The sequence below is a fragment of the Myotis nattereri genome (genome assembly GCF_964212035.1).
Source record: "Myotis nattereri genome assembly, chromosome: 12".
NCBI lineage: Eukaryota > Metazoa > Chordata > Mammalia > Chiroptera > Vespertilionidae > Myotis > Myotis nattereri.
In genome coordinates, this window is record NC_138087.1 from 38,606,257 (window position 1) to 38,620,997 (window position 14,741).

At 38.6% G+C, this 14,741-nt stretch overlaps 1 protein-coding gene across 1 annotated transcript in view; it reads left to right on the plus strand.

Moving 5' to 3' along the window:
- Window positions 1-8,189: 8,189 nt before the first annotated feature.
- Window positions 8,190-14,741, plus strand: part of LOC308528164 (zinc-regulated GTPase metalloprotein activator 1C) — a 45,533-nt gene continuing 38,981 nt past the window's right edge. Inside the window, exons 1-2 of the mRNA XM_081103704.1 lie at window positions 8,190-8,452; window positions 13,280-13,366. Coding sequence (XP_080959830.1) covers window positions 8,299-8,452; window positions 13,280-13,366 — 241 coding nt within the window. The 5' untranslated portion in view covers window positions 8,190-8,298. The remainder of the gene's footprint in view (window positions 8,453-13,279; window positions 13,367-14,741) is intronic.

Sequence of the window (14,741 nt, forward strand, 5' to 3'; positions counted from 1 at the left end):
TCATACATACGTTGTATATAATTAGGCAATCTTTTTGTTTAAATTTTTACTGAAATGGAATAATACTACATGTATTACACACAAATTATGTTTTCACCTCATATTTATGTTAAATAAGTACTCATACACATTACTGTTTCTATTATAATTTTCTGCACACATATATATGCATATATATATATATATTCCAATAGATACAATTTTATTAAAACAAGATTATATCATAAACACACTTTTTGCTATTTCATACATGCTATTTTTAAAGGCTTTTTTTTATGGGTGGGAAGGCTTATTTCTCCCACCTCTTTCCATCTGCCACCCATATCACCTATTCTATTTCCTCTCCCTAAAAGGCAAACCTTGTTAACAACTGATTATGCTCTTAAAATTATACATATTTATATAAATACCATTGCTACACATGTTTTGTATTTATTAGTGCATAAAAAAGTGTGCTTAACTTTCTGTTGCCATCATCATAACTAGCTTCTGTGATTCACAGCATTTCAGAAACAAGAATGTATGAAGTAAAAAGAACAGTTATAATGTAAAAGTATATAGATAAATATTCTGTCTACTAATAGTTTCTAATAGTGTTACTCAGTGCTTGGAAGTGCTAAGCTATAACTTAAAACTATGATCAAAATGTAATATGTAAGCTCATTTTTCTTCAAGCAGCAACTCAGAAATGAATTTTAATCTGTGCATTGTACACTGCTGTTAAAAACTTGTTAACTGCAATTGAATTGTAAAAGTCCATATGTAAATTTATGCATAGTCAACACACAATCAAAAACACAACCTTGTAATACAATATAGTACATGCATAGAATTACATTTATTATAAGTAACTCAGAATTGTTGACAACAAATTAATATGACAATTAACTAAATTTAAAACTTAATATTTCACAACTGAGCTAAGCTAATATAGGAGAAGCTAACAACTCTAAAATACCAAGCTGAAATAGGAATAAATTTTATTATCAAAGACTCAAGCTTTAACTTATCATCAGACTATTTTCTTAGGTTTCTTGAGAACCTGTTGAATTTACCCTTTGAACATGTTCAATCTACATGTCTTTTACAAAGATATGATGAAACAGCTGTAATATAGCTCTATCAAGGAATACCAGGAAGTGATGAAAAGTGGATGATTAGTTCTAAATCTGGTGAGAAGGAAATATGAGCAGCACATGATGGAAGGGAAGAAAGCAAGTTCCAGAACAAAGTGTGCTCCTCCAGAACAAAAGCTACATATGTACACAAATGCATAGAAAAACGTCTGACTCCCATGATGGTGGCAAAGCTTGGTTGGGCAAAAAAATCTTCTGATTAATGTCAATAAATTATTCACAGTCATTATATAATATCAGTGAAGGGGAGTAAGATTGAGGAGAATGAAAAAGATCTTTACTTTTTACCCTAGATACTTTTGTACTGTTTGAATTTTTTCTGATTAGAATACATTCAGGTGTTAGTTATATTATTTTAAAGATGATTAAAGAAATAAAACTATTGATTAGGTTTAGTTTTAGTGGCATAAATAGAAACTTAAGCAATGTAAACGTTTCTTTTCCTCTCCTACAGCTCTACTCCACCTAGACTCCAGCATGCAGGCTGCTCCAAGGTTCCTTACTCCCCCACCTCTGCATGTGTCTCCCATTCTCAGTAACCAAGAAGTGCCCCAGCCATCACCTCTCCATCTCAGGCAGCAAGATGAAGGAAGAAACAAAGGAAGCAAGGTTCCAGGAACTGCCACACAACACTTCTGCGTGCATTCCACTAGCCATATCATCCTATATAATAAAAGAGAAACATGCAAATTAACTGTCCCTCTGCTACGCTCAAGCCACACCCACCAGCCACACCCACCAGACAATCAGGAGCGAGTATGCAAAATAACCCAACTAAGATGGCGGCAGCCACAGAGTTGGAGCGAGCAGGAGGCTTGGGTTGCCCCCGGTGATGGAGGAAGCCTGCCCTGGCTGGCCCTCGGCCCTGCTCAAGGCTACAAAATTTCAATTATAGAAGATAAATAAATCCCAGAGAAAAAAAAAGAAAGAAAGAAAGGAGAGGCTGGGAGCTTGGGTTGCCGGGGGGTGTGGCCAGCCTGAAAACGGCCATCAGCCCCTCACCCAGGCTGACCTGGCACCCCAGTGGGGACCCCTACCCTGAAGGCGGTGTGGGCAGCCTGAAAACAGCCCTCAGCCCCTCACCCAGGCTGGCCACACCCTCATGGGGTAAGGGTCTCCACTGGGGGGCTTGACCAGCCTGAAAACAGCCATCAGCCCCTCACCCTGGCTGGCCAGACACCCCAGTGGGGACCCCCACCCTGAAGGTGGTATGGGCAACCTGAAAACGGCCATCAGCCCCTCACCCAGGCTGGCCAGGCACCCCAACGGGACCCCCACCTGATCTGGGACACCCTTCGGGACAAACCAGCCAGCCCCCGCCCATGCACCAGGCCTCTATCCTATATAATAAAAGGGTAATATGCAAATTGACCCTAACAGCAGAACAACTGGGAATGACTGGTCACTATAACACACACTGACCACCAGGGGGCAGACGCTCAATGCAGGAGCTGCCCTCTGGTGGTCAGTGCACTCCCACAGGGGGAGCTCTGCTCAGCCACAAGCCAGGCTGATGGCTGCCAGCACAGCGGTGGTGGCGGGAGCCTCTCCCGCCTCCTCAGCAGCGCTAAGGATGTCCGACTGCAGCTTTAGCCTGCTCCCTGCTGGCAAGTGGACATCCCCTGAGGGCTCCTGGGCTGCCAGAGGGATGTCTGACTGCCAGCTTAGGACGGATCCCCCGGGGAGCGGGCCTAAGCCAGCAGGTGGACATCCCCCGAGGGTCCCAGACTGTGAGAGGGCACAGGCCAGGCTGAGGGACCCCCCCCCCCCCGAGTGCACAAATTTTTGTGCACCGGGCCTCTAGTTTATATATATGCTAGTTTATATATATATACTAGAGGTTCAGTGCATGAAATTCATGCGGGGGGAGGGGGGGAGGTCCCTCCTGTGCATGAATTTCATGCATTGGGCTTCTAGTTGCTATATAAAAAGGGGGGAAGATAGGTAATATAGTACCTGATTCAGGAAATTTCAAGTTACTATACACAGAAGTTGGAAAGGATTGTTAAAATAAAGTAAAGGTAGTTTGTAGAAGGAGTGGGTGTGCTGAAGGATATTGATGTGAAGGAAGTTCCCTAAGAAAAGATTGTGTCATTGAGGTGGAGATCGGAAGAGGCTGGGTGGCTTCCACATATCTGCTGGAACAGCCTACACTGAGATGCCAGGGCAGAAAGGACACTTTAAAATAATGAGAGGAAAGAAAGCAAATCAATCTAAAGAAAGTTCATGAATCTTTCTCCATAAGTGAAACTGTGGTATCTAATTGAGAGACAGAGCTATGGGCCTCAAAGACATGAGTCTTGAAACCAGGAAGACCTGGCTTTGTTGATAGCACATTTCAGTTAAATGCAACTAAACACTCTTTGAGGGGATTTGGAGGAATAGTAAGAGGAAGGAAAAATGAAAATATTTCATTTTTGTTTCTGTGTCTTTTATTTATACTGAAGAAATCATGAGCAGATGCCTGTGGACTTGAGTTTACACTTCTCAAAAACTATAAAAATTAGAAAGTGAAACTTAAATAAAGCCACAAATGTCACTTTTAAATTTCTATTGACAATAGAAGAGGATATTATTTAAATTGTCTCCTAAGCTATTACAACATAAATCATTACACAACTGTTTTTTTAGTTTTGCTCAATGCCCATTCCTTGCCTGATAGTATACTTTAGAGTGAATAGTACGCTACTCATTTTGTTTGTCCATTCATTGTGGGATGGACAATTTGGGTGCCTTTAATTTTTGACCATTGGGTAACACCTTTTTAAAAAAAATTATTTATAAGTGACTGGACTGTGAGCTAAGCCTTATTAATAGCTTAAACTGATGAATTGAAATAATATTACTGGCAACCTTTGAAATGAAAAGCACTGAAATGTATGTATCACACCTGTCAACCTCTTTCACTATTCTGGGGAAAAATATTATTTCATGTCTTTACACTGGCTTTATATCTTAGCAGAGGACTCTATGATACTTGAATATTGATATATTGGCATAAGTAAAGCAGTCACAAAAAGCCATTGGCTTCTGGCCTTTCATAGATGTTCCCACTAAGTTCGTGTAATGAAAAACAGCAAATTAATCTATTAGAGTTAAGCGTTTGATAAATATCTTATTTGTTTATTTATTTATCACGTATAGCTACAGAAGAGGAACTGAGTTAATTTTGAAACCCTCAGTTTCCTTTTCTCTAAAGCAATAGCTGTTGCTGGCCACTAGTGCGTTCTTTCGTTTGCAGAAAGTTGCAAAATTGAGAGAGAAAAAACAAAACCAAGTTGGCATTATTTTTAGCTCTCCTCTGATTTACATATAGCGACATTCCTCACTTTTTCTCATGGCAACTGTCATAACTAATCAAAGAAAGAACACGAGGCAAAGGGGAGGAACGGGGAATTGTGCCAAAGGCAATGGCAGTGTTACTGGCAGGAAGCTGAGCTGAAGGAATCCAGATAGCTTGAAGGTTTCTTGGCCCTGCTCTGCTCCAGTGCAGGAGGGGCTCCTACTGCAGCACAAAAATTCCAGTGCTGCCTAAATCAGGCCTCTCCAAGGCCAGGCATCAGTGCCCTGGGAGAAATAGTACACTAGTAAGCTTTCAGCTTCAAACCTTCCTCCAAATTACTAATATGATGGTGACTCTGGTACCTAACCCTTTAAGGGCAGGGGGTTGCTGCAATGGTGAATGATTTAACCAATTAAGTTTAAAATAGCAAGGTTGACTTATTTTGCAAAATTTCATTTTACTCAGCTTCACGAGGCAGTGTCTATTAGCTTAGATCAGTAGTTGGCATACTACTGCCTCTTTTCGCACACTCTGCAAGCTAACAATGATTTTTACCTTTTTTATTTTTGCGTTTTTAATAGGTTGGAAGAAAATTAAAAGAATGATCTTTCATTACAAATGAAAATTATAGTCAATTCAAATTTCAAAGTTTGTGGAAATTTCTTCTCTCTCTTATCGTATAAGTGCCTACATAATACCCTCGAATTTATCTATTGATGTGTAAAGCCTAAAATATTTACTACTTGACCCTTTACGGAAAAAGTTTGCAGATCCCTGCTTTAGAAGAGCATGGAATTTAGTGTCTGGAAGGCCTGGATTGATCTCCAAAGCTGCCATTTACTGATTTTATGATCTTGAGCAAAGTCTTTGTTGCAGTGGTAAGGATTTAGGCCTCAGTTTCCTTGTCTTTAAAATGGGCATACAAACAATGTTCAAGTTGCAGAGTTCAATAAGATAATGCATTTCATTTGCTTAATACAATGCCTATCAGATGGTAAGCGATCCACACCTTATTATTATTATTGTTGTTTTATCATAAAGCAACTGAGAGTAAAGAAAATTGCAAAACTAAGGGAATTTTAAAGTTATATTAGAAACTGTAATAGATTCTACACTATTATACTTAGGAAATTTTAAAACTTATTTTAAAAGGCATTTTGGATTAAATAACAACAACAAAGGCTCACACAAAATAAAATGGATAAAATTAGTAAGTCCCGTGTTAACAAAGAAGTAAAAACAGTCATACCCAGGGTGAAGAGAAAGCTGAGATTGCAAGCCATGTATCTGAATAAATCCTAACCCTCGCTTCCTCAGTCACATGCTTGCTAAATTCTGTCCAATTACTAGAGTCAGCAAAGAAAATGACAGAATTCCACAAAATTCATAAATAACTTGATGAGGAGTATTATGGAACAGATGAAAGGAAAGATTGTATTAAGCTGTAATCTTTATACTCGTACTTAGGTATGGTTCAACTGGCCAATCATTGTTCAACTGGGCAGTCACCACAAATAGATTCTAAATCAACTCTGCTCAGAAGGCCAGGACTTACAACTTCTGAGGGCAGGACCCGAGGCAGTGCTTCTCTGCAAATTTACACAGGCACCACCACAATTTGATGCACAGACAGACCTTTAACTTTTTTTTAAACAGCAGATTTATTCGGATAAAATTCATAGACCATCTTATACACCTACTTAAGGTAGACAATTCACTGGTTTTTAGTATATTCAGAGTTGTGTTACCATCATCACAATCAATTTTAGAGCGTATTCAGTACCCCCAAAATGTACCCATTAGCAGTCACCTTCCTCAGTCCCCCAGTCCCTAGTAATAATGAATCTATTTTTTATTTCTATAGATTTGCCTATTCTGGACATTTCATATAAATGGAATCATACAATAGGTGGTGTGTGAATGCTTTCTTTCACTCAACATAATGCTTTTGAGTTTCACTCACCTTGTAGCCGATATTAGTACTTTATGAATGTTTATTGTGAGATAATTTTCCATTTATGTATGTATCACATTTTGTTTATCCATTCATCGTGGGTTGGACAATTGGGGTGCCTTTAATGTGTGACCACTGGGTAAAACTTTTTGCTCTGACTGAGGCTATATACTGTCACAGCAATATTTGCCTGTCACCTTGACTGAGCCAGCTTTTTGGGGCACGGGTTCCTCTCGTTGAGAGATAAGAGATGTTAATAGGACATTCAGCTGGAGCCATGAAAGGGAATCTGCAAGAATGTGCCTGAGAAATATCTACGAGAAGGTGGTCAGGGCTGTAACAGCTTCTGTTCAGGGAGTCACACAGTGCTCAAGGATCACTGAATGCTGTTCATTCAGCAAAACCTGGAAACAGTTGACAGGAAATGGATAAATTGTTCACTCTGCACAAGAGGTCACAGGGAAAGCTTGGGGTCCATTTCAACCAGCTCTGTGTCTTGACAGCAGTACTCTTAGAGCCAACCCCACGTCCTTCTGCCATGCCTGGAATGACTTTAATAACCGAGACTTTTTCTTTTGAATTTATAGCTGCTCATCATTTTCCTTTCCACCCACCCATTTAACAGACCTTACAAAGTTAACAAAAAATAAAAATAAATTGCTGTATAGTTACATAATATTATAGAATATAATATAATGTTGAAGTTGAAAAATATAGCTAACCCCAGGAGTTTATATTTTGAATGACACTCGTTTTACAAAGTGCAAAGACAGAATTAAACAACATATATATATATACTTAGAAAATATGTTAATTTTGTCTTAACACAAAATACATATTTTAAATATATATTATAAAACGAAATACATATGATAAATACATGTGATAAAACTAAATATATTTGACATACATGATAAAACTAAGAAGAAAAGAGGGAATAATGAATCACCCATAATCAATTCATGATTGTGTTTACTACCTTAAGGGAGAGGCCAAGGGTTGGAATAGGAGAGGGGCATATAGGTCAGTGTAACTTATTGGTAATGTTCTTGGGTTAGGGGTGAGGGCAAAGGAGTTCATTATAAATATAGGTTGTCCCCAAAAATGTACACACACACTTTGAATAATTATAGAGGCCGTGTTTATTAAAATACATTTCATTCTCAAAATTGAGCTATCAGCTGTTAAAATGTGAATACATTTTTGGGAGACACGCTGTATATATCAATGCAAAGAAGGGCTATCCATGGATTAATGATGAGTGTCATGAACCAAAGAATATAGAGAATGAACTCAGGTTACCTAAGATTCAAACAAATAGTGACAAAGAACAACAAATGAAAGTAATTTGTGTACGTTGTAAAAATTTGGATATACATATAATATATGTAATTATGATAAAGGAAAAGGTTTCACTGGTATTTCGTCAGATATAAATATTATAATTAACATTGTATTGTTATAACCTTCCATTTTTTTCCTTATGAATCAAAAAATTTTTTTAATTGTAGTAAGAAAATCATTTAATGTCAAGTTGGTAAAGTCCCTGTGGGAGCTGTTTAGGTCAGGCTACCCACCCCCGGTTCCGACCAGCCTGGCCTCAGCCCCAGTCAACCATTAGCTATTGAAGCTCAGGCGGCGGCGCATGCGGGGACCGGGTCGGAGCTGGGCTCCTCTACGAACCTGACAGCCCGGCCCGCCGCGCTCAGCTTCCGGGAACACCCTGGGGGCGTGTCTAAGGCGCTGGGCGGTCCTCAGCTCGAGCCCAGGTAAAAGGGGCGGGACTCGGAGGAGCCTGGCGTCGCGGTGTGATGACGTCAACACCGCGCCCGGCGTGGCGTGCCCGGCGTGAGCAGCCGCCGTTCGCCGGGTTGCTCCCAGCTCCCAGAGCTGAGGGAGAGGGTAAGTGCTGTCGGCCGGCCGAGATGTCACAGGCCTTCGGCGCTGTGGACGAGGACGAGGAGCTGGCGGAGGAGGACTGTCCGGAATTGGTCCCCATTGAGGCGAAGCAAAGCGAGCAGGAGGAAAAGTCTGGCCCCGGCGCTAAGATCCCAGTCACAATTATCACCGGGTATTTAGGTAACTAACCATCCCAGTCAGAGAACCCGTGTATCTTGGGACTCGGGGGGCTCACAGATTTTAGGCATTCCGGCCACCGGCCAGCAGCAGATGCCTCTGGAGGTACGGGCTGGGCCTCTGGCTCCCCGATTCACACTTACCGTGTGAGACTCAACATTAACCTCGCATTTTGAAACTAGTTCTGGTTTTGCAGTCTGAAGCCCGGACCCGCCCCCAAACCACGCCCGTGACCTTTAACAGTTACCTTTCTGAAGCTTATCTACCTCATTTGAAAATGCAAACCACACCGGTCACCTGTCGAGTTTCTCCTCTGCAAAGTGGGGGCGGAAAGACGTACCTTGTAAGTCTGTTGCCATTGAAGGATGTCCTGCCAGTAAAATGCTCCACACTAGGGGCGGGCCGAGTCAGTTCCCCTTCCCCTCAGCCGTTCCCGCCATTCCTGGACAGACCACCTCTCTCAAACATTTATTTTTTCCTTTGTTTGAGATCTGTTTTCAAAGCACTGTAGGAGAAAGAGTAAGAATAAAAGCTCTGCCCTCCAAGACTTTTTTTTTTGCTTTTTAATCGTTTATTTTTCTTTTTCAATTAACAGCTGACACACAATATTATGTTTCAGGTGTGCACCCCAGTGATTAGACATTAGAGACCTTACTAAGTGATCCTCCCAGCTGACACCGTACCCGGTTATCAGGATATGGCTGACTGTAGCCCCTGTTACGTCCCCATGACTATTCTGTAACCACCGATCTCTACTGCTAACTCCCTTCACCCTTTCCACCCATCCTCCCAGCACCCATCTCTATCTATGAGACTGTTTTTGCCCTGTTTGTTCGTTAATTTTGTTTGTTTGTTTTTTAGATTCAGTTGTTGATAGGTATAATGTGTGTATTGCCATTTTATTGTTCAGATTGTTTGTTTTTTTCCTTCTTCTTAAAAAAGACCCTTTAACATTTCATGTAACATTGGGTTGACAGTGATGTACTTCTTTGGCTTTTTTCTTGATCGGGAAGCTCATTGTATGTCCCTTGATTCTGAACGATAGCTTTGCTCGGTAGAGTAATCTTTGTTAGAGGTTCTTGCTCTTCGTCACTTTAAATATTTCTTGTCGATCCCTTCTGGCCTGCAGAGTTCCTGACGAGAAATCGGCAGTCGTGTGGGGCCTCCTTTGTAGGTAACCGCTTGTTTCTTGTTGCTCTTAAGAGTCTCTCTTTGTCTTTAACCTTTTGCCTTTTAATTGTGATGTGCCTTGGTGTGGGCCTTGCGTCTTGTTTGGGACTCTCTGGGCTTCCTGAACTTGTGTGTCTGTTTCCTTCACCATATTAGGGAAGTTTTAGGACTTCCATTCAGCGCCGTTTCAGGAGGCTCTGACTGCTGGTTGTTGTGTAGTGCAGTTGTAACTTCCATGTGGCTGTGGGAGGATGTGAGTGCCACATTTACCGACGCTGTTATCTTGACCGGAAGCAGACTGTATGTCTTTAAACCAGTGGTTCTCAGCCTGTGGGTCGCGACCCCTTTGGGGGTCGAACGATCCTTTCCCAGGGGTCGCCTAAGACCATTGGAAAACACATATATTATTACATATTGTTTTTGTGATTAATCACTATGCTTTAATTCTGTTCAATTTGTAACAATGAAAATACATCCTGCATATCAGATATTTACATTACGATTCATAACAGTAGCAACATTACAGTTATGAAGTAGCAACGAAAATACATTTATGGTTGGGGGTCACCACAACATGAGGAACTGTATTAAAGGGTCGCGGCATTAGGAAGGTTGAGCACCACTGCTTTAAACTGAGGTCGTTCAAGAACGCACTGGGACACTTGAATTCATAGGTTTGTAAACATGCTACAGTTCCCTGAAGGACAGTTTATTACACTAGAGGTACTTAATTGGAAAAGTTTGAGAAGTATTATTTGAAAGCCTTACAGTTAAATAGAAGGGCTAGAATAAATACGTGACCCTATTAAAAGTGTGGGGAAATGTAAAAAAAGTGAAATGATTTGGGGAAATAATACCATTCCTAGATGCTACTAGAGACAAGCACAAACTTGGTGCACCTGAGGACCTTTTACATAAAAATAAGAATTAAATCACTGGTGTTTCTTTTTTTTGTTTCGACTATAAGTTTATTTCTGTTTTTATTCAGGACTAATTTTATAATGGAGTTTATTTTTGGTATTTTTCCACTGTTATTCAGAGATTGCTCTTCTGTGAAATGGAACAAATTCCTTGTCCAAAACAATACAGTTCGACTTGCCCCTCTGGCCTTCTTCATTTTGCATACTGCTAGGTCAGCAGAGCGTTGGAGATGATGGTCTGAAACTTAGGAGTGAGGCTCATGCCAGCAACCTGTTGTTGAATCTAGGGCATAGTTTTCCAATATTTCCACCTACTTCTCTGGTTTCTCCTTTAAAAATTTCCCCTCCTCTGTCCGTTCTTTGAGCTTCATACCCAGATCCAAGACTTCATGTTATCATCCACCTCAAATCCTCCTGCTCCTGTGATCCCAAATGCCTAAAAGCTTCCTAACTAGTCTTGAGTCCTGATGCCCTTTTAATATGTTCCGTGTATTTTAGCATTAATGGTCTTTATTAACGTCAATCTGATTGTGTCACACCCTTCTGTAGTTTCCATTTGGGTTACAGTTCAAATTCCTTAACGTGAATTACAAGGTCCTGTATGGTCTGGCTCTTGACAAGCTCTCCAGCCTGCAAAACTGTGACCCAACATTGACCTACTTCTAAATGGTACCAGGAACTTTAACCCTTGTATATTCTTCTTTTTTTTAAAAATATATTTTTATTGATTTCAGAGAGGAAGGGAGAGGGGGAGAGAGAGAGAAACAGCAATGATGAGAGAGAATCATTGATCAGCTGCCTCCTGCCTGCTCCACACTGGGAATCGAGCCTGCAACCCAGCATGTGCCCTGACCAGGAATCGAACAGTGACCTCCAGGTTCATAGGTCAATGCTCAACCACTGAGCCACACCAGTTAGGCCCTTGTATAGTCTTCTTACTCGTATTCTTCTAGCTAGATGTCCTCTTAGATCAGTGATGGTGAACCTTTTGAGCTCCGTTTGTCAGCATTTTGAAAAACCCTAACTTAACTCTGGTGCCGTGTCACATATAGACTTTTTTTGATATTTGCAACCATAGTAAAACAAAGACATATTTTTGATATTTATTTTATATATTTAAGTGCCGTTTAACAAAGAAAAATCAACCAAAAAAATGAGTTCATGTGTCACCTCTGACACACGTGTCATAGGTTCGCCGTCACTGTCTTAGGTGCTCCATAACATCTTATACATCTATTAAATGTAGCATCCTGTGACATACTTGCCTCTTTATTGATCTGAATTGCCCTTCTTATCCCAGTTAATGCCTTTAAGTGTCATGAAGGTAGAGGCAGTTTATCTCTGTCTTGTGCTTTTTTTCACCAAGGTCCAGCATAAAATCTGGTCCATAGTAGCTTTTGAATGAACTACATGTTAAAGTCTTTTGCTTCATAATAGAGTTAATTATTAAGCCGTAGTGATTTTATAAGATCTCTTACAACCTCCCCTTCCTTTCCATTTTCACTGCCACTACCTAGTGCAGTACTCATGTCCAGGGCCTCTTTCTTATACTTGGACTGGCTTTAAGAATTTCCTCATGTCCCTGCCTCCTCAAGGTACCTTCTAAATGGTACCAGGAACTTCAACCCTTGTATATTCTTCTTTTTAATATATTTTTATTGATTTCAGAGAGGAAGGGAGAGGGGGAGAGAGAGAGAAACAGCAATGATGAGAGAGAATCATTGATCCATTCTATACTTCACACTTAGTGACATTGAGCTTCCTACATAGAGCACTCTAAACACAAGCCTTCCATCCCTCAACAGTTTTTAAAGGAATACGACCTAGAAATGTTGAAGATATTAATACCCTAATACTCAGTAAGTTCCTAGAACTCTTGTAAATCCACTTCAGAAGATATGTACAAGTGCTTGTAATAACAGAACACTGGAAACAACTGAATGTCCACCAACAGAAAAATAGATAAATAAATGATATATTTATACAATTAAAATACAGTACTGTGCAGTTGGGATTTTTTTTTTCCCTCTCTATGAACTTTGCTGTCTATGGCTCATGAGACAAATGTTTTTCTTCTACTTCAGCTGAATATATTAGGTTTAATATGCCACCTACTGGATAAAGTTAGTGTAGCTTTATGAGTTTATCTTTCTAAAGACTGAATATTCTGTCTTTTGTTATTTCCTACATCCAGTCTTTATTTTGTGTGTGTGATGCATATATATAAAATCACTTTTATAGGTTGCTTTAAGCATACTAAAATTAGACATATAGTCAGTTTGAATTGGTGTCTGGTTAATGATGGATGTTGAAATAAAAGGTGTTTATATGTAAGTTTTAGGGAATAAAATCATATATTCTTGGCTAAGAAACATTATCATCATGCAAAAGGATTTAAGTAATGTATAAACTACATGAGTACTTTATTCTTTGGAAGCCATTACTTCAATATTTTTTTATTTAATAGAAAATTTTAAAGCTCTTGTATTAATTGTATTATAAATTATGTAGAAGGCATTATTTTTGTCATAATGAGATTGAAGAAAGCTGTGTGATCCAACTTACAGCAGTATTTATAAAATGTTATGTCAACAAAACATTTTAATACTTTTCACAGGGTACTTTAATCTTCCTCTGGAATAAATTTGATTAAATAATATTTTTAAAACCATTGTGACTCTATCTTTTTGTATCTTTAAATTTTGTTATTTTATAAGATCTATAAAATGTATTTTTATAGGTGCTGGGAAGACAACACTTCTGAACTATATTTTGACAGAGCAACACAGTAAAAGAGTTGCAGTTATTTTAAACGAATTTGGGGAAGGTAAGTCAAGTTCAACAAATGCTATGCTGCAAGAATTTATAAGATAGTTCATTCCACTTGTGACTTGATATTCCATATTTAAAAATGAAAATGCAACGCATTATAATGTGAATACATTGAAGTGGATAGTTTTGGAGGAATGAGATTAATTTCTGTCAGGTTTCATTTTGGACAGATTTTGAATACTGAAATTAGATAGTTTCTATAAAATTTTATTTTGTATAACTTTTACATTCATATCAATGGAATTAAATTTTTACATGAAATAAATTACTCCAGAAGTAAAAATCTATGATATATGATATGAAAGTTCTTTCAGGAACTAGAAAGATACTTTTGTACTGATTATATTATTTACTATCGACTTTTGAAAAATTTAGAAATGCTTCATTTATTGTAAGGTTTCCTAGTTGAATGTTTATCTGCAAAGCAATTAAAACTGAAGATTTAAAAAATATGTTGAACATATGGTCTTCATCTTCAAAAGACTTCAATTACCAGTGAAAATACATGCATTAAACATTCTATTTTTTGTCTTTAATGTTGAACTGTAGTTTTAAAAATATCTATACAGCAGTATAAAACACAGTTCTTTATTTTATACGTTTTTCTTCTTAAGTGTGAATTTTAATAACGGCTCAGTTTAAGCCAAAAAATGTAACTTCTGTGGGATATTTCATAAGGTATACTATTTTTTTTTCTGTAGTAAATTAGTAAAAGAGCTAGTTTTTATGAACAGGATGGGAGGCCTGTCGGTTATCTGTGGCTTCTGGTTCCAGTAAACTAAAGAGAAAAGTCCTGTCAGACAAAATTAAAATTCCAAGATTTTTAATCACAGTCTTATATTCTGGCTTCTTATTAACTGATCTTTTGAATATTGATAACATTATTTCTTACTACTTTTCTTCATTCTTTCTGGGTCATTTTCACAATTTGTTCTTTACAGCATTCATAATACTTTCCTTCACATTTTATTGATGTTCTTTACACCCTGAATTCTGTGGCAACCCCTTTCAAAGCTCTTTGTCAGCTCCTAACTGAAATATAAACAAAAAATATATGAATGAAAAAAAAATTTTTTGGCTGTTTGTGTTACTGGATATTTATAACTCTTTCCTGGCTTTGGTATATTTCTTTGTTGGGGAAAAATAAGACTTTTAAGAAGCGTTCTTATATGACTCTTATGTGTATAAAAATCTCAAATATATTTTTTCTCAAGTAAGCATTGCTAGGAAACTAAATTTAATATTTAAGTGAGCACACTGATTCCCTGGTTAAGCAAACTTCCTCAAATGAACCAAGGTTTTTACTCACATTGGGAATACTGAGTAGACTGTCTAATAGAAACAAAAACAATTTAGAGGAAGAATGAAAA